We start from the raw sequence: 24,810 nt of genomic DNA, 5'->3' as shown, positions 1-24,810 counted from the left end.
AAAGCAAAAAAAAATTCTAGATGAAATAAACAAAATGGTGCATTATGTCATACAAATCATGAACATGTGGACATGTTTAGATGTATAATTCTAGTTAACACTTGGTTAGAGAGTTTTTACAATAAAAATATTTCTCTTAAGCTCAAAGGATTGAGGCGCGGATTCTAAGTGTTTCTAGCACAAAAATCAGTAATATAATTTCTAAATTTTTCTTTACCAGTTAAGAACAACATCAAAAATTTGGAAATTTTATAAATAATCTCATACAAGAAGTCAAAAATTTGGCCTAATTTAAAGTTCAGGATTTAAAAGTTGGGGTAGGTCAATTTCATGTTTTCTAGTAAAAAATCTTTAGATTTGACTACATTTGTTAAAATTGCTATGGAATTAAATTTACGATTTAAAATTTAGGATTTATGGTTTAGTATAAGTTTCATGCTTAGGTTATTAGGGGATATGATGAGTTTATTTTTTTTTGATATTTAACAATGACTACTTCACCAAAACAAAAGTAATTTTTAGTGGACGTGTATAACTTATCGTCCATGTGGACTTGATTTTATAGACATGAAATATTCAACTCGTTTGATAGTTAACCATGACTACTTTATCAAACCACAGATTTTTTAATTAATTAGGCATTCATATGTTTTTTTCTCTGATCATCCAAAAATAAGTATTCATCTATGTATGTTAACCATCTACATAATAGTGAACAACATCAATGAATTTGGAAATTTATAAAGAATATAATACAAGAAGTAAAAAATTTGACATAATTTAAGGTTTAAGGTTTACTGGTTGGGGTAGGTCAATTTCATGTTTTCTAGTAAAAGATCTTCAGATTTGGCTACATTTGTTAAAATTGCTGTGAAATTAAATTTATGATTATGGTTTATGATCTAAAGTTATCTAAAGTTTAGGATTTAAGCTTTATGGTTTAGACTTTAGGTTTTATGATTTAAGGTTAGGGTTTAGGGTTTAAGGTTGAGGGTTTAGAGTTTAGGGTTTAGAGGTTTAGGGTTTAGGGTTTAGGGTTTAGGATTTGAGGTTTAGTATATGATATAATGAACAGCTTCATATGCTTAGATTTTTAGGGGATATGATGAGCTTAAAATTGTTTGATAGTTAACAATGACTACTTCACCAAAACACAAGTAGTTTTTAGTTGACATGTATAACTCATCCATGTGGACTTGATTTTATGGACATGAAAGATTAAAATCGATTGATAGTTAACCATGACTACTTTACCAAACCAGAAGTTGTTTGATTAATTAGGTATTCATATTGTTTTTTGTCTGGTCATCCAAAAATAAGTATCCATCTATGCATGTTAACCATCCACATAATCGCGAACAACATCAATAAATTTAGAAATTTATAAATAATGTAATGCAAGTAGTCAAAAATTTGGCCTAATTTAACGTTAAGGATGACTATCATAAAAACTAAGAAACTGAGATATCACTTCTAATTGATCAATGAATTTACAAACATAATCAATATATAGGTTAAAAAAATTGAAACAATTAAAACAAAAAGAGACATAAGCCTGTGAGTATAAAACATCCCATCATCAACATTGATTACTCAAATCTAGTGTGTATATCTCCAATCTTGTGACATCATCTATCATTGATGCCAATATGATTTATCATATGTTAAAGCATTTCTCTTGAACACATAACTTTTCATATACCAAACCATGTGGTTGTGACATGTTTTTGATCTTGAACTTCCACGCTTTGGACGGTTTTTCTTCGATCATCTGCTGATATAAATGGTGGCCTCTAAAAAGCATTATGTCGAACAATTTTGTGTCCAAAATGATTGGTCGTGAACTTTGTTGCATGTTTACCACTCTTTAATCGAAGAATTGGAGAAGATCGTTGATGAAGACATGTTTACCTTCAACACCTTCTAGCATATATAATTTACTGGAATCACATATGGGCTTTCGTGGGTTGATGGCATGGATAGCTTTTGGTGATTACTTAATGCCACTAAAATATCTCTTCACCCATATTTCGAAGGTATTAAGAGATTCTGCAATATATTATCATATATATCCAATTAGGTTTAAAGATTCAGCAGACACAAAAGAGTAACTATATAAAAAAAATCAGAAATATTATTTACCTTCACTTATAACACAAAGCTTCATCGAAGCACCGTGGTAATGATCATCAAAAAAATTTCAGTGCGTACATGGAGGGTATTCATGTCTTCATTACAAAGGGAGACCTTGTTACCTTGCACAAGAAAAGTGATTTTTTTTGCAAAATGGATGATGTAAATATATTGTTAGGGTGGGGCAAACAGTAAAACATGTTATGCCATATTACTACATACCATTTGTGAATCTATTGAATGAGTGGTCATTTATGGATGTATGGCATTTGAGTTGATGGAGACGATGAGCATTTGTACATCCTTCGCACCTTCAAACTCTGGAATGATATTTACAAACATCATCAAAAAATTTAGCATTGACAAAGGTTAAGATAAATGAATAAAGTTAGTGTAAATAACATGAATCAACAATAAAAATTTCTCGGCTCATCCAGTAGGATTCAGGAGGGGTGTGATAAAAAACTTAGAGGACAAACACAATCAAAAGTCAAAACAACCTTACATATGACATAATATGAACGTAAATTCGGTAATTTCAGCAAGTTTTGGAAGATATCGAAACAAATAATGCATGCTTTTAATAACATTCTTTAATTTGTTGTCTAGTATTGATCATATATTAATTTGACTGATTGGTAGCTATAACAACTATGTATACCATTTGTTCATTATTATTTAACTCGTCAAAATCTATATATAAAACAAAATTATTAAAATATATCTGTTTTAAAGTTGTATTGATATGACAGCTTTATCGACTTGGTCCCTTTGATTAATATAATATCAATATGAAAAAAAAGAAAAGAACAATTTTTGAGTTCACTCCTAACGTGAACCCCTTAGTTTTGTTCACTTCTCTTTGTTTTAGCCAATGAGAATCTGACATATAATAATACATTTAAGAACTTATTCATTCACTTCCTTAAGAACTTATTCATTCATCTGTATATATTATTATAAAATTAAAAACTTAAACCGCTTATTTATAAATTCAAACCAATATATAATTTCATTATAATTGTAAAATCTAAACCCTAACCATCTCATTTATAAATCCAAACCAACATATAATTTCATTCTAATTATAAAATCTAAACCCTAACCATCTCATTTGTAAATCCAAATCGACATATAATTTCGTTCTAATTGTAAAATCTAAACCCTAACCATCTCATTTGTAAACCCAAAACCGACATGTAATTTTGTTTTAGTTCTAAAATCTAAATCCTAACCACTTCATTTGTAAATCCAAACCGACATATAATTTCGTTTTAATCGTAAAATCTAAACCCTAACCCCTTCATTTATAAAACCAAACCGATATATAATTTTGTTTGAATTGTAAAATCTAAACTCTAATCACCTTATTTGTAAACCCAAACTGATAAATCATTTCATTATAATTGTAAAATCTAAGCCAAACCAATATTTAACTTTCCTTAAAAAAATATTTAGAATTTGTTTTCTTAATCTGCTTTGCTTTTTAATTTAGTTTTGATTTATTTTTTTAAATAAGATAATGTATAGAAGATTATGATTGGTTGTAAAGGAAGAAGTAAATAAGAAGGTTCATCCTAGAATTGAACCTAAATATTTTTCAAAAAAAAAAAAAACTTGTTCAAAAGGACAACATTAATAAAATAAAATAAAATCGTCAAATTCCAACCACTTATCACTCTCCTTTAGGTGATTATAGTTAAGCTTGACAATATTCACAAGTGGAATTGACAAAAGAGATAATAATATATATATATATATATATATATATAAATAATATTAATGAGTTACTAGGTTTTTTTGGTTGATTATGATTTAGCGGGACATATTCAATTTTAGTAAAATCATTACAAAAATGATGGGCTATGAGATAAATCCCACTTTCACCTTTTTTCACTCAAACAAATGCTAAAGTCTAATCTATCGATGAATGATTGTATTGCCTTTTTATCCTCCCCCACGATGACCCAAAATATTTCAAGAAGTCAAATTTTTATATTTTCTTTTTCTGTATAGAATACAAATGTCTGAATAAATAAAAAGAAAAAGAAAATCTTTATAAAGAAATAATAGTATTGGTATTTTTTTAGAGAACAATAATAATAGCAACATAAAAAAAGGAGAGAGAAAAAAAAAATTGTTGTAGTGAAGAAACCTGAAGAAAAAATCATTGCGGAAGCATTACGTTTGCATATCATCACATAATCTCACACGTGCGCTCAATACATTTCACACGCACAAATATTTTGACCCACAATTACAAAAAAGGCTGGTCATCCACCAATTTCCCTAACCTCCCTCTCCAATAATTGAACATCTTTTATTTAATCTTTTGGCAGCCAATATTATAGTGATGTATATATATATATATATATATATATATTTTGGTTTCATTCCCAATATCTTTTTTTTCTTAAATTTATGAATATTTCCACAGTTAGTTTACAATGAAAATCAAGAATATTTCCATAGTTTTTTAAAAAAAAAATTGTATGTAAATAAATTTCTAACCAAAAACTGTTTTACAATGAAAGTGACATTTAAACCGTTTTTAACAATGAATATTCCCAAGGTTAATGATATATTTTTTATATATATTAACATGTAAAATTAAAAAAGTGATCAAAATGATATATATATATATATATATATATTAGTTAATTTAAAAGGTTGCCAAGTATAACATGGTCTCCACAAGGAACATTATACAAAACACTAAAAAATAAATAAATAAATAGAAGTTTTTCTAGCTACAAAAATGATACACACAAGCTCTCTAGTCTATATAAAGCCATTAACTCGATACCTCACAAATTACAAAGTAAAAAAGGAGATAATAATCACAAACTACAAAAAGAAAGAAGAAAGAAAAAGAAAAAAGAAAAAATAGTAAATTCTTGAATCTTTTGCATCAATGGAAGAATCAAAAGCGCCTCACGTTGTGATCATACCGAGTCCTGGAATGGGTCACCTCATCCCACTCACTGAGTTTGCTAAAAGACTTGTTCACCATCACGGCTTCAACGTGACCTTCATCGTCGGTGGCGAAGGTCCACCGTCAAAAGCTCAGAGAACCGTCCTCGGGTCTCTTCCTTCTTCAATCTCCTCCGTCTTTCTCCCTCCCGTCGATCTCACCGATGTCCCATCCTCGGCTGGCATCGAAACTCGGATCTCCCTCACCGTGACTCGTTCAAACCCGGAGCTCCGGAAACATTTTGACTCGTTCGCGGCGGAAGGTCGTTTACCGAAGGCGCTCGTCGTCGATTTGTTCGGTACGGATGCTTTCGACGTCGCCTCGGAGTTCCACGTGTCACCGTACATCTTCTACCCTTCAACCGCCAACGTTTTGTCGTTTTTTCTCCATTTGCCTAAACTAGACGAAACGGTGTCGTGCGAGTTCAGGGAGTTAACCGAACCGGTTAAGCTCCCTGGTTGTGTTCCGCTGGCCGGTAAAGATTTACTTGACCCGGTCCAAGACCGGAAAATCGATGCATACAAATGGCTTCTCCATAACACCAAGAGGTACAAAGAAGCCGAAGGGATTCTTGTGAATAGTTTCATCGAGCTTGAGCCAAAGGCTATAAAGGCCTTGCAAGAACCGGGTCTTGATAAACCACCTGTTTATCCGGTTGGACCGTTGGTAAACATCGGTAAGCATGAGACTAAACAAACCGAAGAGTGCGAGTGTTTAACGTGGTTGGATAACCAACCGCTCGGTTCGGTTCTGTATGTGTCCTTTGGTAGTGGCGGTACACTCACACGTGAGCAGCTCAATGAGCTTGCGCTCGGTCTTGCAGATAGTGAGCAACGGTTTCTTTGGGTCATACGAACTCCGAGTGGGGATGCTAATTCTTCGTATTTTGACTCACATAGCCAAAACGATCCGTTGTCATTTTTACCACCCGGGTTCTTGGAGCGGACCAAAGACAGAGGTTTTGTGATTCCTTCTTGGGCTCCACAAACTCAAGTCTTAGCCCATCCATCAACGGGCGGGTTTTTGACTCATTGTGGATGGAACTCGACTCTAGAGAGTGTAGTAAGCGGTATTCCGCTTATAGCATGGCCATTATACGCAGAGCAGAAGATGAATGCGGTTTTGTTAACCGAAGATATCCGTGCGGCACTTAGGGCGCGTGCCGGGGAAGATGGGGTAGTGAGAAGAGAAGAGGTGGCTAGAGTGGTAAAAGGATTGATGGAAGGTGAAGAAGGTAAAGGAGTGAGGAACAAGATGAAAGAATTGAAGGAAGGAGCTTCTAGGGTGTTGAAGGATGATGGATCTTCTACGAAAGCACTTAGTCTTGTGGCGTTAAAGTGGAAAGCCAACAACAAACAGTTAGAGCAAAATGGCAACCACTAAATATTTTATGCCTAATATGGTTTGTATAACCAAAGATGGGATTTGTGCAATTGTGTTTTTGTGTACGTATGTTATTACTTTTCGTTGCTTTTGTCTCAACTTTTCTTTGTAAATGTTTTTTTGGCTTTTGATTAAGTGATGGTAAGTAAGTTTTAGATGCGCAATATTGTTCAAGAATATCGTCAATATTTTATAATTAATTTTGTTTTAAAACTATTAACCAACAAAGAATAATCTCTTTTCAATATATTCACACGTTGTACCATTTGGTTGAATTTGTAGTAGACGGGTTAGTTGAAATCTGAAGTACATGGTTAGATAATATACATTTTTTTCACTATATGGTAATCATGATTTGTGACAAATGTGATGAAGTACTTGGAATATAACTGACAGGAGAATGACTGAATATTGTGTGTATATATATTTTTTCCAAATGTAATTTAGTTTTTTTTAATGGCTAATAAATAAACCGTTTGTTTAAGTTCTAAACAGTCATATCGCTAGCTCATCAGTAAGAGACATATATCCAGAGCCGTCGTAGAGAATTACTAGGTCACGATCTCAAAAAACATTTTTAGGCCTAAAACAAAAATTAATGAAAACACAAATAAGTAAGTGTTTTGACTTTTGAGGGTCAAACTCATGACATCTTAGACTCTCTTCCACTGCTTACACGACTAGGCTAAAAGAACTTTCTATGAAATAAGGCCGATTATAGATCTATATAATTTTCAGCCGCAAACTGATGCTTCATCAGCTTGTGTCTTGGACCGGCTATATGTCAACGATTTTGTTTGTTTGTTAACTGAGAGACAACGGTTTTGATCTTATTAAAAGCATATATCAAAACTCTTTCTAATCTCCAAGAGTCATCAGGTCAGATATGCGTTACAGTATATCATCAAAAACGTCTGTTTCGTGATGAGGCAGGAAACATCTTGAACCAACTTGAACAAAGATAAGACAGATTTGTTCTTGGCAGGAGTGAACCAACTTGAAACCGATAGAATTACTACTATTGATTTCAGGTCTGGTTCATTACCCATCCGATATCTCGGACTACCTCTGATGCATAGGAGGCTCCTAATAACAGAGTACACGCCCCTCATTGACAAGATAACAGCCACTTTCTCTAGTTGGTCAGCCCGAACGTTATCATACGCAGGAAGAAAGGAGCTAATATCCACTGTTATTTTTGGCACCATCAACTTCTGGGCTACTGCCGTCATCCTCCCCAAAGGTTGCTTGCGGACTATTGAACAACTCTGTGCTAGCTTTTTGTGGATAGGAGATATCACCAAAAAAGCCACTGCAAAGGTAGCATGGAAGACAATATGTCTTCCTAAAGAGGAAGGGGGTTTGGGGTTTCGCCGTTTAGGTACGTGGAATAAAACTCTCTGCCTGAAGCTTATTTGGAGACTTTTTTCTGCGCCGGATTCTCTTTGGGCAAGGTGGATAAGGAACAACAAGATAAAGAATGAAGTTTTTTGGTTAATAGATGAGAAGAAGCAACATTCTTGGACTTGGAAAGCTTTGCTGCACCTTCGAACCCTTGCCAATCGTTTCCTGCTCTGTGAGGTGAAAAATGGCAAGATGATAAGCTTCTGGTTCGATAGATGGACTCCATTTGGTCAACTCATTGAGTTTCTCGGTCCATCAGGACCGTCACGTACTGGTATCCTGCTGAACAGTACTGTGTCCTCTGCGTGTTCTCCAAGTGGTTGGCTTCTGCGCCTAGCAAGGTCTCCTCAGGCGGAGCAACTTCATATTCATCTTACAACAATCGACCTCCCATCCTTATCCTCTGACCGAGACATTTTCCTGTGGTGCACAAGACGTCCGAGTCTTTTACCATAAAGCGAACCTGGGAAGCTCTAAGGGAGAGACATGACCCACAACCTTGGACAAAGCAAGTCTGGTTCAAGGGTGCGATGCCTAGACATGCGTTCATGATGTGGCTCACTCACTTAAATCGTCTCCCTTTGAAAACGAGGTTGGCTTCATGGGGTATGCAAATATACAATGTCTGTTGTATATGCGGTCTCTACCCGGAGTCCCGAGACCACCTATTTCTCAACTGTGACCTTAGTGAAGAGTTCTGGTTGGAGACAACAAGAAGATTGGGCTACAATGCTTTTGTGTTCCACACTTGGGATGCTTTCGTTTTGTGGATAGATCTATCGGACCAAACCTCTACACTCACCCTGAGAAGGCTAGTCTCACAAGCAGTTTGCTATGCTATCTGGTCAGAAAGGAACAATCGGCTCCACAACAACATCACAACTCCATCGCATATACTGTTTAAGGCGCTGGACAGACAAATCAGGGATGCGATTCTAGCAAAGAGTCAAAGGAAGAATTTTAAAAATCTATTGCGTGACTGGCTGAGATTTGCATAAATTTTGATTCATCTCAATCTTAAGATAGGCCTTGTTTTTTATTCTTTTTTGGCAAGCTCTATCTTACTTGTATCAAACCGTGTTGTATTCAGTACAAACTATTTTCATTAATGAAAATTCACATTTTTGCAAAAAAAAAAAAAAAAAAAACATTTTAAAGAGATAAAAACCAAACTACGTGGATGAAGAAAAAGAAAATATGTATGTGGACTGGACTGTGGAGTAGGAGTAGGAGTAGGTGAAATAGCATTAACGACAAACAAAAATTGCAAATATGCGTGGGGCCTGAAGACGGCATGTCGTTTTACAAGTCATAAAACGACGTCCATTTTTTTTTTCTTTTTTCTTTTGAAGTAGGTTTGGTGATTTGGCCACATTCAACGTGTCAAGTGTTTTACGCAGTGAGAATATCCACATTTTTTACAACTAATAAAAAGCTTCTAGAATGAAAATCCTATTTATTAACACATCTGACGTCCTATTGTGTATCAAAATCCTATTTATCAACTTAATTATTCAATTTGGACCTAGCTTATTAGCCATTTCGCTTAGCCTTCCTTTTTTTGTTAGAAGAAGTCCAACATTGTATTCTCCTCTTGGAAAGCCCAAGCATTCGTAGAGTAATAAGTAAATGGTTTATTATTAAATATTTGGGATTAAAGATAGGCTTTTTTTATTTATTACAGAGTTGGTAAATGAAAATAAAATGGAAACAATTAGTAGAAACTAGAGAGGATCACTTTTCAGTTTTCATGACCCAAAACCTCTCAATTTCTTCAGCTGTTCTTCCTGGGATCCTTCCAGCTATCAGTTCCCACCTTTTCTCCAAAATATAGGAAAAAAAAGACAAAAATTAAACTTTTTAGTGTTGAATAAACTGTTTTGCTACAAATTATTCATTAGTTAATTAACTGTTCAATTTAAATGCCAAACCTGTCACCGACAAGCTTATGCATTCTACAGACCAAATCTTCTTCTTCTTGATTCATGTTCACAATTTCCCACTCAAGACTACTCACTTCTGTGTCATGCCATCACCAAAATTCACATTTCTCAAAATATATAGAATTAATGTTCTTTTGAACAAAAGAAAGAAATAAAGCAACGACGTTTATATATGTTTTCAGCTTACCTTCAGAAGAAGAAGTGACAATGGAGTTGGTCTTGGCTTGCTTCGTCCTGCGATGATTATCCATATATATAAAACGGCACCGAACTACAAAGAAAGAAGAAGAAGAAGAAGAAGAAGAGAATAAGTGATAGAGAGAGAGAGAGAAGAGAGTGATCGTTCGTTTTTTTTCTGAAGGGTTTGAACACGAACCATCCTTTCTATTTATAGCAACGAAATCAAGTAACCAAGGGGTTTGGTCGGTTTCTATATGTTAAAAGAATCTTATTACTAATTACTAAATTGGTTTTGTTGTTCTCATTAATTGATTTGTTATTGTTAGTAGTAGTAGTAGTATCTTGCAAGTTGCAAGTTGCAACTTGCAAGCAAATAATAAAAACCACAAGCACCCGTGAATTCATTTACTACTCCATTGTGATTCCTTGGAACATAGGTTGAATAAATAAATTTGATACACCCGCCCGTTAACTAATTAAGATCATTAATAAGCAACATATCAGATTTAATTAAGTCAAAAGGTCTTCTAGTGTATTATTATTATTAGTTCGGTTCATTAAATCAAGTGATCAATGAAAAGCTCCATATGTTTTTTTTTCTTTGTGAAATTCGCCTGAGAAATTTGAAATATATTTTAGAAAAAACACATATCTAGCATTTTGGAATTGACTATATATAATATCGAAACAGTCTTTTATCACAAAATAGTATGTAAAATTTACATGTTGTTAAAAAAAAAAACCCCTCTGTACAATTGTTTGGTATGGCAAAAGTCGATCATATCACGTATTCACGTTCTGTTTTCTATCAGAATCCCATAATAAGACGACAGTGAACTCTGAACTGTACTACATCGAACAAATAAGGTATACTAACTCAACCCACTCTTACTGCTCACTTCTTGGAAATCAAATGAAGAAAAAAAAAATCATTAAATTTAAGGGAAATAATACTATAATGCAACTACAGTTAACTCAACGCACTCTTACTGTTCAAATTCTTTGAAACAAAATGAAACAAAAAAAGGATTCATTAAATTCAATACTATAATGCAACTACAGTTAAAAGTAGTAGTGTCACAATGTCACTCATATATACACAATTAACTTATTAAGGAACATGACCACATTTATAATAATGTTTTCTCACACAAAATTGATTACGGCAATGAGAGAATATATTGTTAGCACTGAAAAAAGTGTAAGTTGAAAGTTTGCTAGGCTGAGGAGATTAAATACAGTTTTTGCATCGAGGATATTCCCTTTTATTCCCTTCGTGGACTTTATAATACTATAAATTTGTATATAGGTCTTCTTCTTCTTATTCTTCTTCTTCTATACATCTATGATCCCCCTCTAACCGTATATATGAAAAAAGTAGTTAGATAATATATGTAGGCAATTGAATAAACCGAACCAATAAAGCAGTTGTAACGAACACACGACATGTGGCTTATTGTAAGGACCACCACCTTATTTAAATTTATTGTTTTGGGCTTAAAGTAAAGCCAAATTTTAGGACCAGTTTTGCATGATCGACGACGAAGTATCATTCCAACCCCATTCTCGTCATTGGTATTTCGTACACTCATTTACTTTTGTTGTCATGGAGGACCTATCTTTAAATCTCAAAAAAAAAAAAAAAAAAAAACATGATTGGCCTTGTTTTAATTGATGTATATTCTTTTCTTATTGTCTACCGCTTCTATTGATGGTATTAAATGTCCAAGTTATAATTAAACGTGAATTAAAATGATGGAGAAAAAATGAGTTTAGTGACACAAATTCGTTGAGAAAAAAAAACAATCACAAACAGAATACATTTGAATTTATGATTGTGTTTTATAGACGTACTAGAGGACATTATATTGCTTTTGTATATGATGATACGGATCCAACCAAACAATATGCAATATGGGTTGAACTAAAACCATTCCAAGCAATTAAATACTCAAATCTTTATTATAGATGGTATGGCCATTGTTTTATGATTTTTCGAGGACCAATTAACTGGTTCTGAACACACTTGTGGAGGAAAAGTCATGGTTGCTAGTCCAATCGGCATCCCAAAACGAATGAATTATAAACGTTTATCATTCATTGTGAAGAATGATACCGTGTGCTAGGAAGATAACAAAGTCTGTATATGTTTAGTGGCTTGTCAATGGATATCCGTTGGACAATGCATAACTTGTGATGACTTACATTTTTGTTAAATGTTTAGTTAGTCGGCTATAGACATTCGATCAACTAGCTAGCTAGGGATCGATTACAGATAGTGTCGATATATTTGTGTTGTACTTATCGTCCTAGTGTGATAAGGTTTCGGTTCCGATATATTAGCACATTGAGCTTATCATGTATTGAGTCCCTCATGTATAAATACCATATTATGGTTAATCAATAAAGCAAGTCATTTTGATATATAATTCTACATAGTATCAGAGCTAAATTTTTAACAAAATATTTGTCTTGTTCTAAAAATGTCGATAGTTTCGGCTTCTCTTGCGTGCCAAGAAAACGATGTCAACCACCGGAGAACAGCTGTCTAGTTTGTCCGGAGTTCTTGTCTCAACGTCGTCGTCAACGACGGTGTCACCATACACTCTGTCCAGCTCCGACAACCCGGGTACGGTGATCTTCTCTGTTCTGTTGAACGGAGAAAATTACAATGAGTGGTCTGAAGAGATGTTGAATGTTCTCCAAGCCAAGCGAAAAACTGGTTTCATTGATGGGTCTATCACGAAACCTCCAAACGACGATCCTACCTTCGACGATTAGAAGACGGTGAATTCAATGATTGTAGGTTCGATTCGAGCCTCGATCGAGCCCAAGGTGAAATCAACTGTTACGTTTATCTCCGATGCTAATCTTTTGTGGGATGAACTACGACAAAGGTTTTCAGTCAGTAACAACGTTTGTGTTCATCAGATAAAGGCTCAGCTTGCCTCATGCCGTCAAGAGGGACAAGCGATGATTGACTATTATGGCAAGCTGTGTAATCTTTGGGATGAGCTGAAAAATTATCAAACAAGTGTAGTATGTACTCATGGTTCACTCATGTCTGCACTAGTCAAAGAACGAGACGATGAAAAGTTACATCAATTTGTCATGGGACTCGACGAGTCACGTTTTGGTGGGATTTGTACAAGTCTGATTAATATGGATCCACTCCCGTCTCTTGGCGTTGCCTACTCCAAAGTAATACGTGAAGAACAAAGACTTGCTTCTTCACGACATCAAGAACAATGGCAGGAGGCTGTGGGTTTTGTCGCACGTCGCGAGTTGGTCTCTCCATCCGTAGCCGCTAGGAATCAATCTGTGAATCATGTGGAGTCCTCTATTGTCAGGTCTCGTCCCATGCTGTGCTCACACTGTGGTCGTACGGGACATGAAAAGAAGGACTGTTGGTCTCTAATTGGTTTCCCTGACTGGTGGACGGATCGTAATGGTGTCGGTCGCGGCTCTGGTGGTCATGGTCGCGGTGGTCGAGGCGCTGGACGTGGCAGAGGGAAGATAGCTGTGGCACATGCAACAAGTTCCAATCCTTCATCGCTTCCAGAATTCACACCAGGCCAATTTCGTGCCCTGTCTCAACTGCTTCAAGAAAGACCCTCTACTAACAGTTCTGATAAGTTATCTGGTAAGCCAAAGTTTGGCGATGTTATTCTTAATACAGAGGCTTCCCATCATATGACTGGGAACCTTAATCTCTTGACTAATGTTGGTCCTATATCACCTTGTTCTGTGGGTTTTGCGGATGGTAGCAAAACAATGGCCTTAAGTATGGGAGAATTTCCTCTTTCTGATAAAATTTCCTTGACTAATGTTCTCTATGTCCCAACCTTGAACTGCACTTTGATCTCTGACAATAAAATTGTGAAGCAAACTAAGTGCATGACCACCTTTACTGATACTATCTGTGTTTTGCAGGACCATTTTTCGAGGACTTTGATTGGAAGAGGTGAAGAGCGTGATGGGGTTTACTATCTGACGGATGTTGCAACTGCAAAGATTCACACAGTTAATGTCTCTTCTGATCAAGCTTTGTGGCATCAACGGTTGGGTCATCCAAGTTTTTCGGTGCTTTCGGTTTTGCCTATGGTTTCTGTTTCTGGTTCTTCTAATAGCTCTTTGTCTTGTGACGTGTGTTTTCGAGCTAAGCAAACTAGAGAAGTTTTTCCTAATAGTATCAATAAAACTTCAGAATGTTTTTCTTTAATTCATTGTGAGGTGTGGGGACCGTATCGTGTTCCTTCTTCTTGCGGTGCAATTTATTTCTTGACCATTGTTGATGATTTCTCAAGATCAGTATGGACATATCTATTGCTTGAGAAATCGGAAGTGCGTACGGTTCTTACTAATTTTCTAGCTTACACCGGAAAACAGTTTGGCAAGACAGTTAAGACAGTTCGTAGACAATGGGACAGAATTTATGTGTCTTTCCTCCTATTTCTGGCAGCAAGGCATTGTTCATTAAACCTCTTGTGTCGGTACTCCGCAGCAAAATGGACGTGTTAAGCGAAAACACCGACACATACTTAATGTTGCCCGTGCGTTGTTATTTCAGGCAAGCTTACCGATTAAGTTTTTGGGGGAGGATGTTATGACCACTGCATATTTTATTAATCGCACTCCCACGCCTCTCCATAACAATCATTCACCATACAAAGTACTCCATGGCACCAAACCTGCTTATGATCAGTTGCGTGTCTTTGGCTCGGCTTGCTACACACATCGGTTATCTCATGACAAGAACAAGTTTGGTTCTCGAAGTCGTCTTTGTGTGTTTGTTGGTTATCCTTTTGGCCAAAAAGGTTGGAAGGTTTTTGATATGGAGGAAAACAAGTTTCTAATTTCACGTGATGTGATTTTTCGAGAGGATGTGTTTCCTTTTGCGAAGAAAATTACAAAAGTGTCCTCTTCTCCGGCTCTTTCCGCTCCTCTCTTGACTGATTCTGATTGGTGTCTCCCTATGGTTGTACCAGACAGGGGGAGTTCTGTGACTCCTACTCCTGTTGCGTGTGAAGATCATTGTGACTCCTCTGTTTTGCCATCAAATGTGCTGGTTGCTTCTTCACCAAACAAGCCGGTTGTGGAGCCTGTCGTTCCTTCTGTTTCACCTGGTGCCTCGGGTCCACCTCTGGCAGTTCCAGAGTCGTTTGCTCCAGGTTCTTGTGTTGTCCCCACACCGATGGTTCCGGTTTCTGCACCATCGCCTGCAGTTGCTCAACCACCGCCTCGTCCTGGCAAGCGTCAAGTTCGACAGTCAGTCCGTCTCAAGGATTATGTGTTGTATAACACTACTGCTGATATCGATACCCATCACGCTCTTTCTTCCTCTGTTTCTCAGTCCTCATCTTTGGTCCAAGGTATTTCTTTTTCCCCTCTGACGGATTATATACCAGATGCTTTCTTTTCTGCAGGTCATCTTGCCTATTTGGCTGTCATATCAGCTGCTCCTGAACCTCGAAATTTCAAAGAAGCGGTACGTATTAAAGTTTGGAACGATGCAATGACTACATAGGTGGATGCTCTTGAATTCAAGAAAACATGGGATGTTACGGATCTTCCCCCTGGCAAGGTTGCAATTAACTCTCAATGGGTGTACAAGACTAAGTATCGGGCTGATGGTTCTCTCGAACGTTACAAGGCTCGTCTCATTATATGCGGGAATAAACAGGTTGAAGGGGAAGACTATCATGAAACGTTTGCTCCTGTTGTGAAAATGACCACTATACGTACCCTTCTCCAGCTTGTTGCTGCAAATAATTGGGAGGTGTTTCAGATGGATGTTAATAACGCCTTCCTTCATGGTGATCTTGAGGAGGAGGTTTATATGAAATTACCACCGGGTTTCCGACACTCTCATCCTGGCAAGGTTTGTCATCTAAAGAATTCATTGTATGGACTGAAACAGGCTCCTCGGTGTTGGTTCAAGAAGCTTTCTGATGCGTTGCTTCGTTTTGGTTTCAAGCAGGCATATGATGATTATTCTCTTTTCTCCTATACTCGTGAAAACATTGAAAAATCAGGGTGTTGATCTATGTTGATGATCTTGTTATTTGTGGCAATGATGGCTATATGGTGCAAAAGTTTAAAGACTACTTAGGGAAATGTTTCTCTATGAAGGATTTGGGGAGATTGAAATATTTTCTCCGCATCGAGGTGTCTCGTGGGTCGGAAGGTATCTTCTTGTCTCAACGCAAGTATGCGTTATTTATTGTTGCTGATTCTGGCAGTCTTGCTTCTCGTCCTATCGTCACTCCGCTCGAGAAGAATCACCATTTGGCCGATGATGATGGTCCGTTGTTAATTGATCCAACTTGTTATCGCCGTTTGGTTGGACGATTGTTGTATCTTCTTCATACACGGCCTGAATTGAGTTACTCGGTTCATGTTCTGTCTCAGTTTATGCAACATCTGCGGGAGGCTCATTGGAGTGCAGCTTTGCGTGTGGTGCAGTTTTTGAAGGGTTCGCCGGGACAAGGGATCCTTCTTAAGGCTGACTCTGATTTGTCTCTTACAGTGTATTGCGACTCGGACTGGTCGTCTTGTCCCATCACTCGTCGGTCCATTAGTACATTTGCTATGCTTCTTGGTGGTTCCCCGATAGTTTGGAAAACCAAGAAACTGAAGACTGTCTCTCATTCTTCCGCTGAAGCAGAGTATCGTGCCATGTCCGTCGCTCTTCGTGAGATTCAATGGCTTCGTAAGTTGTTAAAAGAGTTAGGTATCAAACAGTGTCAGCCTGCTCAATTGTTTTGTGACAATAAGGTTGCTCTGCATATCACACAGAATCCCGTGTTCCATGAGCGTACAAAGCATATCGAAAATGATTGTCATGCAGTCCGTGATGCTATCCGTGATGGTGTTTTTGTTACACAGCATGTTTCGTCCCGTGAACAGCTTGCTGACATTTTAACGAAAGCTCTCGGCCATCCACAATTTCTCTACGTCATGTCCAGGTTAGGTGTTCAAGACCCTCACTCTCCAACCTGAGGGGGAGTATTACGGATAGTGTCGATATATTTGTGTTATACTTATCGTCCTAGTGTGATAAGGTTTAGGTTCCGATATATTAGCATATTATCTTATCATGTATTGAGTTCCTCATATATAAATACCACATTATGGTTAATCAATAAAACAAGTCACTTTGATATCTAATTCTACAGGATCCATTTTTTTTTTCTTCTTCTTCTAAACATTAAAGAAAACAAGTTGACCAAAAAGAAAAACATTAGAAAAAACAAGAACCGGGGGCTGGTCAGTTCAAACACTTTTTGGATGCCGATTAAGGCATAACACTTTTTATAAAGAAAACATCGATTCCACAAAATAGGTGGTTTATGCTAAGTATATATCAAACTTTTCATTAGGCCTTTCTAACCTTTTTGTTTCAAGGGGAATCCGAAATCAAGAGGAATAAATGAGATCTTTCCAACAAAGAAGGTCCACACATATCACACAAGATATCTGCAAATTTCTCTAGGAACTTTTATATCGTCAGACAAAAACCCCCTTCAACACCTTTGGATCCTCTCAGAAGCTTTTGATTGATTGAAGGCCCCTTAATATTCGTTTGTAACTCGTGCGATGACCGACACTTATTTGAACTTACACTCAATGGCGGTATAAAGGGTAAGAAAAAACACAGAGTCCACTTATCTCAGATTCGACACAAGGCAGCATCTAAGTTCCGGAGAAAAGTTAAAAGAGAAAAAAGAACAAGTTACAAGATTCGACCAATTTTGTTCTTCTGTTTGCAGGAGGTAAAACCAGAATATGTAAAAAGAGAGACTGCTTATTTTGATTTTGATTTTTTTCAGGGCTGCGATGGCATCGGAGAAGATGGAGGCTTCAGGTCAGGGTACTGCAAAAGAGTGAAAAACACACACATCAGATTTAATAAACTATAACAAAAACCCATGTCAGAACTAGTAAAGCATAAAGCTACTTGTTCAAGAATCAAGAGAGATCCTAATAATAACAATTAACCGCTTAAAAGTTTCTTCCTTTTTCCACCAAAAAGAGCCTCCTTATGAGAGGTAGAAACATTACCGATGCATATGGAGAGAGAGGTCTTGAATGAGGTTTTGGTTTGGCTTCTGTTTCAGTTGGTTCTGTTATTACTTGTGCAGCTGCGGCTTCAACCGCTGGCGCTGGCGCTGGCTTTGGCTCTGGCTCAGGTACTGGTTTATCTACGGTGGTGGCTGCAGCTGCTTCTGCTACTGGTTTATCTACGGTGGTATTTGTAGCTGTTTCTGCTACTGGCTCAGGTACTGGTTTATCGACAGTGGTGGTTGTAGCTGTAGCTGTAGGTGCTTCTGCTGCTACTGCTGCTGGTGCAGGAAGAGCTTTGCTGCTTGTTGATGGAGGAAGAAGAGCCTTTCCTATTTCCTGTTTTTCAATGTTGTATTATTTAGAGAATGGGTTTTGTAACTAATGGAGATATGTATGTAAATGAATTACCTTTAACTCATCAACAAGTTCTTTAGGGGCAACCTTTGTGTTCAAGAACTCATCCACCTGTTTTAGAGTTTGCTTTCGGTCCTGTAGAGGATATAGAAAAGAAACATCAAAACATCACCAAATGCGATAAGTACATTCAAACTGAATCAGCAGTGAATCTTGATAAAAGAAAAGGATGGGAAGAACTTGCCTCAGCAAATAAAAGTTTCTTGCCCGCAAGCTGAACAAGTGCAGCTGAACCTAGTAGTTGGAGTATGGTTTCAATCTGTAAGGATGATGATAGAGATAAGATTAATTCCGGAACTTTCTGGAGACAAGAAGATGAAGAAAGAAGGATAACACAGAAAAACTAACCTCTGTAAATGCAAAAACACTTACTCCAGCAGCAGCAGCTACTCCAAGAGCGACAGACACACCATCAGAACTCTCCTGTAAATTCTGCTAAATCACTTTCCGATGTTTGTTGCAGAAACTTATATTAAATGTACGTAAAATTGGATACTCACACCAAATACACCGCTGATGCTATCCGTCAAACTGCTCAAATCAAGACTGAGAGTCTTCTTTGGCTCTATCCAAGGCAAGCCGCTATTCTGCAAACCAGAAAAATAATGACAAATGTGAATAAGTTGAATCAAAAGGATTTTTCGAAGGAAACAATGTGGGATAAGAGGAAGAGGGACACACACCACCCAGCCTCTAGGTCCTTCTGCACCATCTTTAATCGCGTAAGCAGTTTTGAATCCATTAAGAGCTACTAGTTCCGCAACAAGCTCAGAATTTCCATCATACCTGGCTTTCCATTCAAAGAGTTAGACGGCATTAACAACAATGTGTGAAATCTAAAATGCTTTTCAATTTCTCTCCAACTGCAACATTGTATCAGATTTACAATAACAGTTATGATTATCACAACTCAAGTTTGAATATTCTTCCAGAAAGCAAACAAATACAGGTTCAAAGAGCATGAAGGACTGATTGCCTGAGACTATAATTCAGTTGATCAGACAATATTAAGAAGCTAATCAATGTAACTATAAGCCTCAATATCCAAACTTTCAATGATTGTTTAAGATTCAAGAGCCTTACTTGTCCAGAATGTACAATGTGGTGTTCTCAGGATCTTTAAACTTCAAAGAAAGCTTCTTCAAGAAACCAGGCTTGTCTTCTCCGTTATAAACAGTAGAAACTGTTTTTTTACCCAAACCCTTAATGTTAGGACTGCCCACTTGTCTGAGATCAGCAGTGGCTCTTATGTCAAGCAACTGAGCATTATCATCAGTACCCAACCTGGTATAAGCATTCTTAGCAGACTCAACTCCCCAAGCTTTAGGCTTTTTGTTCAAAACCTGAGACAGAACAAACGGAACAGCCAATGCAGCAACTCCACCGGCAATAACCAGAGGATTGTCTGTGACGAAATTGGATATCCCTTCAATCAGACCATCCGAATCAAATGATGAAGAAGTGGTCGTAGATTGTTGCAGAGCCTCCTCGTACGTCAGGGATTTAGCAGGAGCTGTTGCACTGCTTAGAACAGAGGTCAGAAGAGCCAATCCACCATTGAATCTCCTCAAGAAGCTTTCTTGGGAGATTGGTTGCGGTGATTTTTGAGGAAAGAGGTTAGGGAGCGTGAAGGGCTTTCGGGGTTCTGATCTTTTCTCGGATAGAACCGACATAGGGCTAAAGGTAGCGGTTTTCAGAGCCTCCATGTCTCTCTCTCCTTCTATACCAAAAATTGCCCTCTCCGTATCATCAAACTTTGAAGAAGAAAAAGTGGAAGAAAGTGTCAAGACAAGGCATTGAGCTGTTTCTAGTAAGCTGACGTGGACTGTGTAATCAATCCTAGCCACGGCTAGCTTGACACGTGGCATATTCGGATGAGATACCTCTTGATCATGTTTTGGTGTGAGAGGAGAGCGAAGTGACCTTACTTAGTCCCAAATTGTAAGTCAAATGTGTGGCCACAGAAAATCGAAGATGCTTCAGTAGAAGCCTCTTAAAATTTACCAAAACGCCCTTTATCCAGAACAAAAGTAATATAGGGTAAGCTAACTACAAAAGGACGGTTCCTCAGCATTTGATTTAAGTAAGGGAAGAAGAAAAAAGTAAAACATTATGAAAACAGAACATGATGTAACGTAAGGAACTTACAATAGATCAAAGAAATAATCTAAACCTTGTCCGATTTCCCAGATTGAAATGCCAATACCCCAGAGACGAGCATTCTCAAGCCGTAGAAGGATTGACATCAATGTAGGATAGAAAACAGCATGCTTGATGTTCTTATTATCTCTATACATGAAAAGATGCTCACCGCTCTCTTTATCCCAGTGCCAAGTTGGCTTATGTTTCTGGAGTAATGTGAGGTAATCCCTTCCGGTGATTGCTCCTCCGCCTCCTGAATCTTGCTCAAAAGAATACAGTTTATTCAGTTAGTTTTGAGAGAAAGGCGGGAAGAGAACAAGCTGCTTAATTAAACTTGGATGGTTCATGTACATACCTCCAGAGATTACAAAGTCGTTGCCGTAAAAGTTGATACCAAGAAGAACCTTTCTGGCTAGGGTTGAGTCTATATTGTTTGATGAACCAAGTAGGAGCTTGAGGGTTAAATCTATCCACTTGACAGGAGCATTGGGGCCAGGATTCTGGGGATTTGAGAAATCATAGGTCATAAGAGAGAATCCATCAACCGAATCTTTTAAGAACTGAAGATCTTCTGGCCCAAAATCGTACATTTGCAGCTTCTCTGAACGAGGGGGACCAACCACATACATGAACTGCATATGTTGCTGGTTATTTCTTGGAGAGTTCGTTGAGTGAAGGGCTTCTCCAAGTTGTTTTACGAATTGTAGTGCCTAGAGAATTTATTAAAAAAATTGCTGCATATGATGACACTATGTATTATGCGAAACCAAAAATCGAAAGCTGTCTGAAGGAGATGACAGGGCATACCATTTTCCGCTTATCCGGGTCCTGCAAAACGCCATAAGCTGCCCACCTTGACCAAGACTCAAACACGATACCATCATATTCCATTTCTCTAGAGTTCAAGGCAAACATGATGACAACGGAGTGTTAAAATTAACAAGATCTATGTAAAGACTGTCTACTATTCAGAACATGACTTTTACAGGAATTTAGACTATTGGGAGAGCCTTACCTGCACTCTGTGACAATAAGACTGATAGCTTTCTCCCTTAGTTTCTTTTTCTTAAGCATCTCACTAGGAATTGCTTTTAGAACAAATCTTGGTAATATCTACAATTCAGACAATCAAAGAAGGAAAAACAAATTAAGTATCAGCAATTTCCGGGTACAGATCTCATCTCTGGCTAATACCAAGAAGGAAAGAAAAAGGGTGTATTTGTTAAACTACCAGCGCATTTCCTCTTGAACGAAGCTCTTGGATCCATCCCTTATCAGCATTATGTCTCCCTTCCAAAACCAACCCAGATCCTTGGCTACTAGAAACAGGAACCGAGAATATCAATACCATTATCTGAAGATAAAATGCAACCACTTACAACTCATTAAAACCATGTAAACGGTTATACATACCTCTTCAGGTCGTACCACACTGGTGATAAATGTGTAAACTTTGAGTTAAACATCTTTGCCATATCATAGCCTTTAGAGTTCCTGCAAAGCATTTTTTTTAGCATATGGATCCAATCCGTGCTGCAACAATCTCAAATCTAAAAACTTTTTCAATGAAACCTACCATGGAGTTATGTAAGCTAACACTGGGTAATCATAGTGCCTAGTTGTTGAATTCTCTGAGGCCTTAGAGTGTTCCTGAAACAAATTATGAACATTCATCCTAAAGTTTTCAGCTTTTTTTTTTTTCAATGGATTCCAACAATTAACGAAACACATGGAACTCACAGTGAGGATTTCTTGGAAACTAATATTAGTTTTAACGATTCCTCTGTGACGTATCGATGTTTCCGTTTGTATGACTCGATCAGCGAATTTGACTTTGTACACGACAATCGAAACGGCGGGAATCAGGATGAAGAAGATCACGAAAATGGCGATGAGGCTCCTATCTGAATCCGGTTCTTCGACTTGTGAGAGTGACTCTTCACCGTCCTTCTGCCGTTTTAAACTCTCCGCCGCCGACGAACGTCGCTTCCTCGCCATCGAGTCCTTCTCACCAGTGAAGAAGAAACAGAGACTGAAACGACATCGTTTTGAGTCTAAGCGAACTTGTTTTTTATTTTGTCTAATTCCATTTTTACCCCTGCTTCTGGTAAAGTATTACGTTCGAGACCTATAAGAAGATATCAGAGAGATGCATCACTCTGGCAAAAAGAGGGTTTTATGATTTTATCGTTAAACCCCAAATCCAAATCTTCGCAACCAGAAGCAGATTCACCTGTTTCTAGATTGAACCGAAGCGATAAGGTTAGTCTTTTCTCAATTCGAATTTCTTATATTTTGTTCCTCGTAGAAGACTTGAAAATTTCAACATTTCTTAAATTTACAGGCTTTTGAGTTTCACAAATGGAGCCAAAGCTCCTGCTTTCTGCACATGAACCCTTTTTTGTCTCTTGCAACTCTCCATTCAATGAAAAACCTAATCTTTCTGTCAAATCCCGTTTGCCCATATCCACAATTCGAGCTGCGAGGTCTCAGTTTATGGGGGAAGGTTTGATTTTGGGGAACAAATATGGGTTTTGGACTGCTTCGAGGAAGACCCGTGTCGTTGTTGAGCCTGTGAGAGCTGCTGTGAAGAGAAGGAAAGAGCTTACTTTTGATAACGTTGTTCAAAGGGACAAGAAACTTAAACTAGTGTTGAACATTAGGAAGATTCTTGTGAGTCAACCTGATAGGATGATGTCTCTTAGGGGTTTAGGTAAGTACAGGAGAGATTTGGGTTTGAAGAAACGTCGTCGGTTTATAGCTCTGCTTAGGAAGTATCCTGGTGTGTTTGAGATAGTTGAAGAAGGAGCATATTCACTGAGGTTCAAGATGACAGCAGAGGCTGAAAGGCTCTATCTTGAGGAAATGAGGATTAGGAATGAGCTTGAAGATGTATTAGTTGTTAAGTTGAGGAAATTGGTGATGATGTCAATCGATAAGAGGATATTATTGGAGAAAATTTCTCATTTGAGGACTGATTTAGGGCTTCCTTTAGAGTTCCGCGACACTATTTGTCAGCGTTACCCGCAATATTTTCGTGTGGTTCCTACCCCTAGAGGTCCGGCTTTAGAGTTGACTCACTGGGATCCTGAGCTTGCAGTGTCAGCTGCTGAGTTATCTGAGGAGGATAATAGGACTAGAGAAACAGAAGAAAGGAATTTGATTATTGATAGGCCTCCTAAGTTCAATAGGGTTAAGCTTCCAAGGGGTCTCAATCTTACAAAGAGTGAGACGAGAAAGATATCTCAGTTCCGTGACATGCCGTATATATCTCCTTACAAGGATTTCTCCCACTTGAGGTCGGGAACACTCGAGAAAGAAAAGCATGCTTGTGGTGTTATTCATGAGCTATTGAGCTTAACGACTGAGAAAAGAACGTTGGTGGATCACTTGACTCATTTCCGTGAGGAATTCAGATTCTCGCAACAACTAAGAGGAATGGTTATAAGGCACCCTGATCTCTTCTATGTGTCTTTAAAAGGGGAAAGAGATTCAGTTTTCTTAAGAGAAGCTTACAGGAACTCTGAGTTAATCGATAAAGATCCTTTAACTCTTGTGAAAGAAAAGATGCGTGCACTTGTTTCTGTACCAAGATTCCCAAGGAGAGGAGGTCCCAGGAAAGACGAAGAAGGAAGAGACGAACAGGTAGATGGAAGCGATGCAGAGGGTGAGGAAGAAGAAGAAGAAAGTGATGCTGAAGAATGGTCTGATGTTGATAATTACTTGGAAGGTGCGGATGGTGGCAATGATGATGATTGGACTGATGACGAAGGAGAAGAAGATGTGCCTCCTAACTTTGATGATGATGATGATGATGATGATAAAGAAGATAGCACGAAGGTTCCTTCAAGTAGAAGATCAAGTAGTCCTAGAAAGAAGGAAGAGAAAGTACTCACTCCTGTGTTCCCTGATGGCACTCCAAGAGAAAAGTGGTAAGAGGTCATTACAGATTAGTTCCATGGGAAAATGTTTAATCCTCTTGAAGAAAAGAACAAGTTTATGTATGTTGTTGCTTTTGTTGTAAGAATACTTGAGAATGATGTTAATCTTTTCTCAACCTTTTTGTAGTGCTTAGTTGAGTAATTTTGTTTTCTTCTGCAGTGATATGAATCTTTAAAACATATAAAACGCTGCGTTTTTGAGTTTCCTTCTTAGTGATTTAAAACTGAT

At 37.5% G+C, this 24,810-nt stretch overlaps 6 protein-coding genes across 10 annotated transcripts; 3 read left to right on the top strand and 3 right to left on the bottom strand.

Moving 5' to 3' along the window:
* Positions 1-4,800: 4,800 nt before the first annotated feature.
* Positions 4,801-6,654, top strand: LOC104737671 (UDP-glycosyltransferase 72B1). The gene has a single exon (XM_010457908.3). It carries the CDS (start codon positions 5,048-5,050, stop codon positions 6,488-6,490), a length of 1,443 nt encoding a protein of 480 aa, XP_010456210.1. The 5' UTR covers positions 4,801-5,047; the 3' UTR covers positions 6,491-6,654.
* Positions 6,655-8,424: 1,770 nt separating this feature from the next.
* Positions 8,425-8,892, top strand: LOC147930037 (uncharacterized). Its single transcript, XM_087480838.1, has one exon. It carries the CDS (start codon positions 8,425-8,427, stop codon positions 8,890-8,892), a length of 468 nt encoding a protein of 155 aa, XP_087336964.1.
* Positions 8,893-9,513: 621 nt separating this feature from the next.
* LOC104737670 (MYB-like transcription factor ETC3) lies at positions 9,514-10,435 on the bottom strand. 2 transcript variants are annotated; one of them, XM_010457906.3, is made up of 3 exons: positions 10,025-10,435; positions 9,826-9,913; positions 9,514-9,710 (listed from the first exon to the last, which is right to left on the bottom strand). In XM_010457906.3, exons 1-3 carry the CDS (start codon positions 10,086-10,088, stop codon positions 9,629-9,631), a joined length of 234 nt encoding a protein of 77 aa, XP_010456208.1. In that variant the 5' UTR covers positions 10,089-10,435; the 3' UTR covers positions 9,514-9,628. The 2 variants fall into 2 exon arrangements, with proteins under 2 accessions (XP_010456208.1, XP_010456209.1); XM_010457907.3 differs by having other exon boundaries at positions 9,826-9,910; positions 10,025-10,320.
* A 7,195-nt stretch (positions 10,436-17,630) lies between these two features.
* On the bottom strand, positions 17,631-20,513 carry LOC104737668 (rhodanese-like domain-containing protein 4, chloroplastic). Its single transcript, XM_010457898.3, has 8 exons — positions 19,582-20,513; positions 19,182-19,284; positions 18,999-19,085; positions 18,847-18,921; positions 18,683-18,757; positions 18,493-18,573; positions 18,082-18,420; positions 17,631-17,893 (listed from the first exon to the last, which is right to left on the bottom strand). The coding sequence occupies exons 1-8, from the start codon at positions 20,364-20,366 to the stop codon at positions 17,846-17,848; spliced, it is 1,593 nt and encodes a 530-aa protein (XP_010456200.2). The 5' UTR covers positions 20,367-20,513; the 3' UTR covers positions 17,631-17,845.
* On the bottom strand, positions 20,467-22,696 carry LOC104737669 (uncharacterized). Of its 4 annotated transcripts, none has more exons than XM_087481683.1 (9): positions 22,381-22,696; positions 22,217-22,290; positions 22,054-22,134; positions 21,872-21,956; positions 21,656-21,753; positions 21,448-21,535; positions 20,996-21,350; positions 20,647-20,893; positions 20,467-20,511 (listed from the first exon to the last, which is right to left on the bottom strand). In XM_087481683.1, exons 1-9 carry the CDS (start codon positions 22,636-22,638, stop codon positions 20,499-20,501), a joined length of 1,299 nt encoding a protein of 432 aa, XP_087337809.1. In that variant the 5' UTR covers positions 22,639-22,696; the 3' UTR covers positions 20,467-20,498. The 4 variants fall into 4 exon arrangements, with proteins under 4 accessions (XP_087337809.1, XP_010456203.1, XP_010456202.1 ...); XM_010457901.3 differs by having other exon boundaries at positions 21,872-21,959; positions 22,381-22,695; XM_010457900.3 differs by having other exon boundaries at positions 20,647-20,899; positions 22,381-22,695.
* Positions 22,697-22,734: 38 nt separating this feature from the next.
* Positions 22,735-24,699, top strand: LOC104737667 (protein WHAT'S THIS FACTOR 1 homolog, chloroplastic). The gene is made up of 2 exons (XM_010457897.3): positions 22,735-22,902; positions 22,985-24,699. The coding sequence occupies exon 2, from the start codon at positions 23,002-23,004 to the stop codon at positions 24,574-24,576; it is 1,575 nt and encodes a 524-aa protein (XP_010456199.1). The 5' UTR covers positions 22,735-22,902; positions 22,985-23,001; the 3' UTR covers positions 24,577-24,699.
* The last annotated feature ends 111 nt before the right edge of the window (positions 24,700-24,810 follow it).

The sequence above is a fragment of the Camelina sativa genome, chromosome 13 (assembly GCF_030686135.1).
Source record: "Camelina sativa cultivar CO46 ecotype springtype chromosome 13, ASM3068613v1".
NCBI lineage: Eukaryota > Viridiplantae > Streptophyta > Magnoliopsida > Brassicales > Brassicaceae > Camelina > Camelina sativa.
Note: the sequence above shows the minus strand (reverse complement) of the source record. Positions and strands in the feature narration are given on the sequence as shown.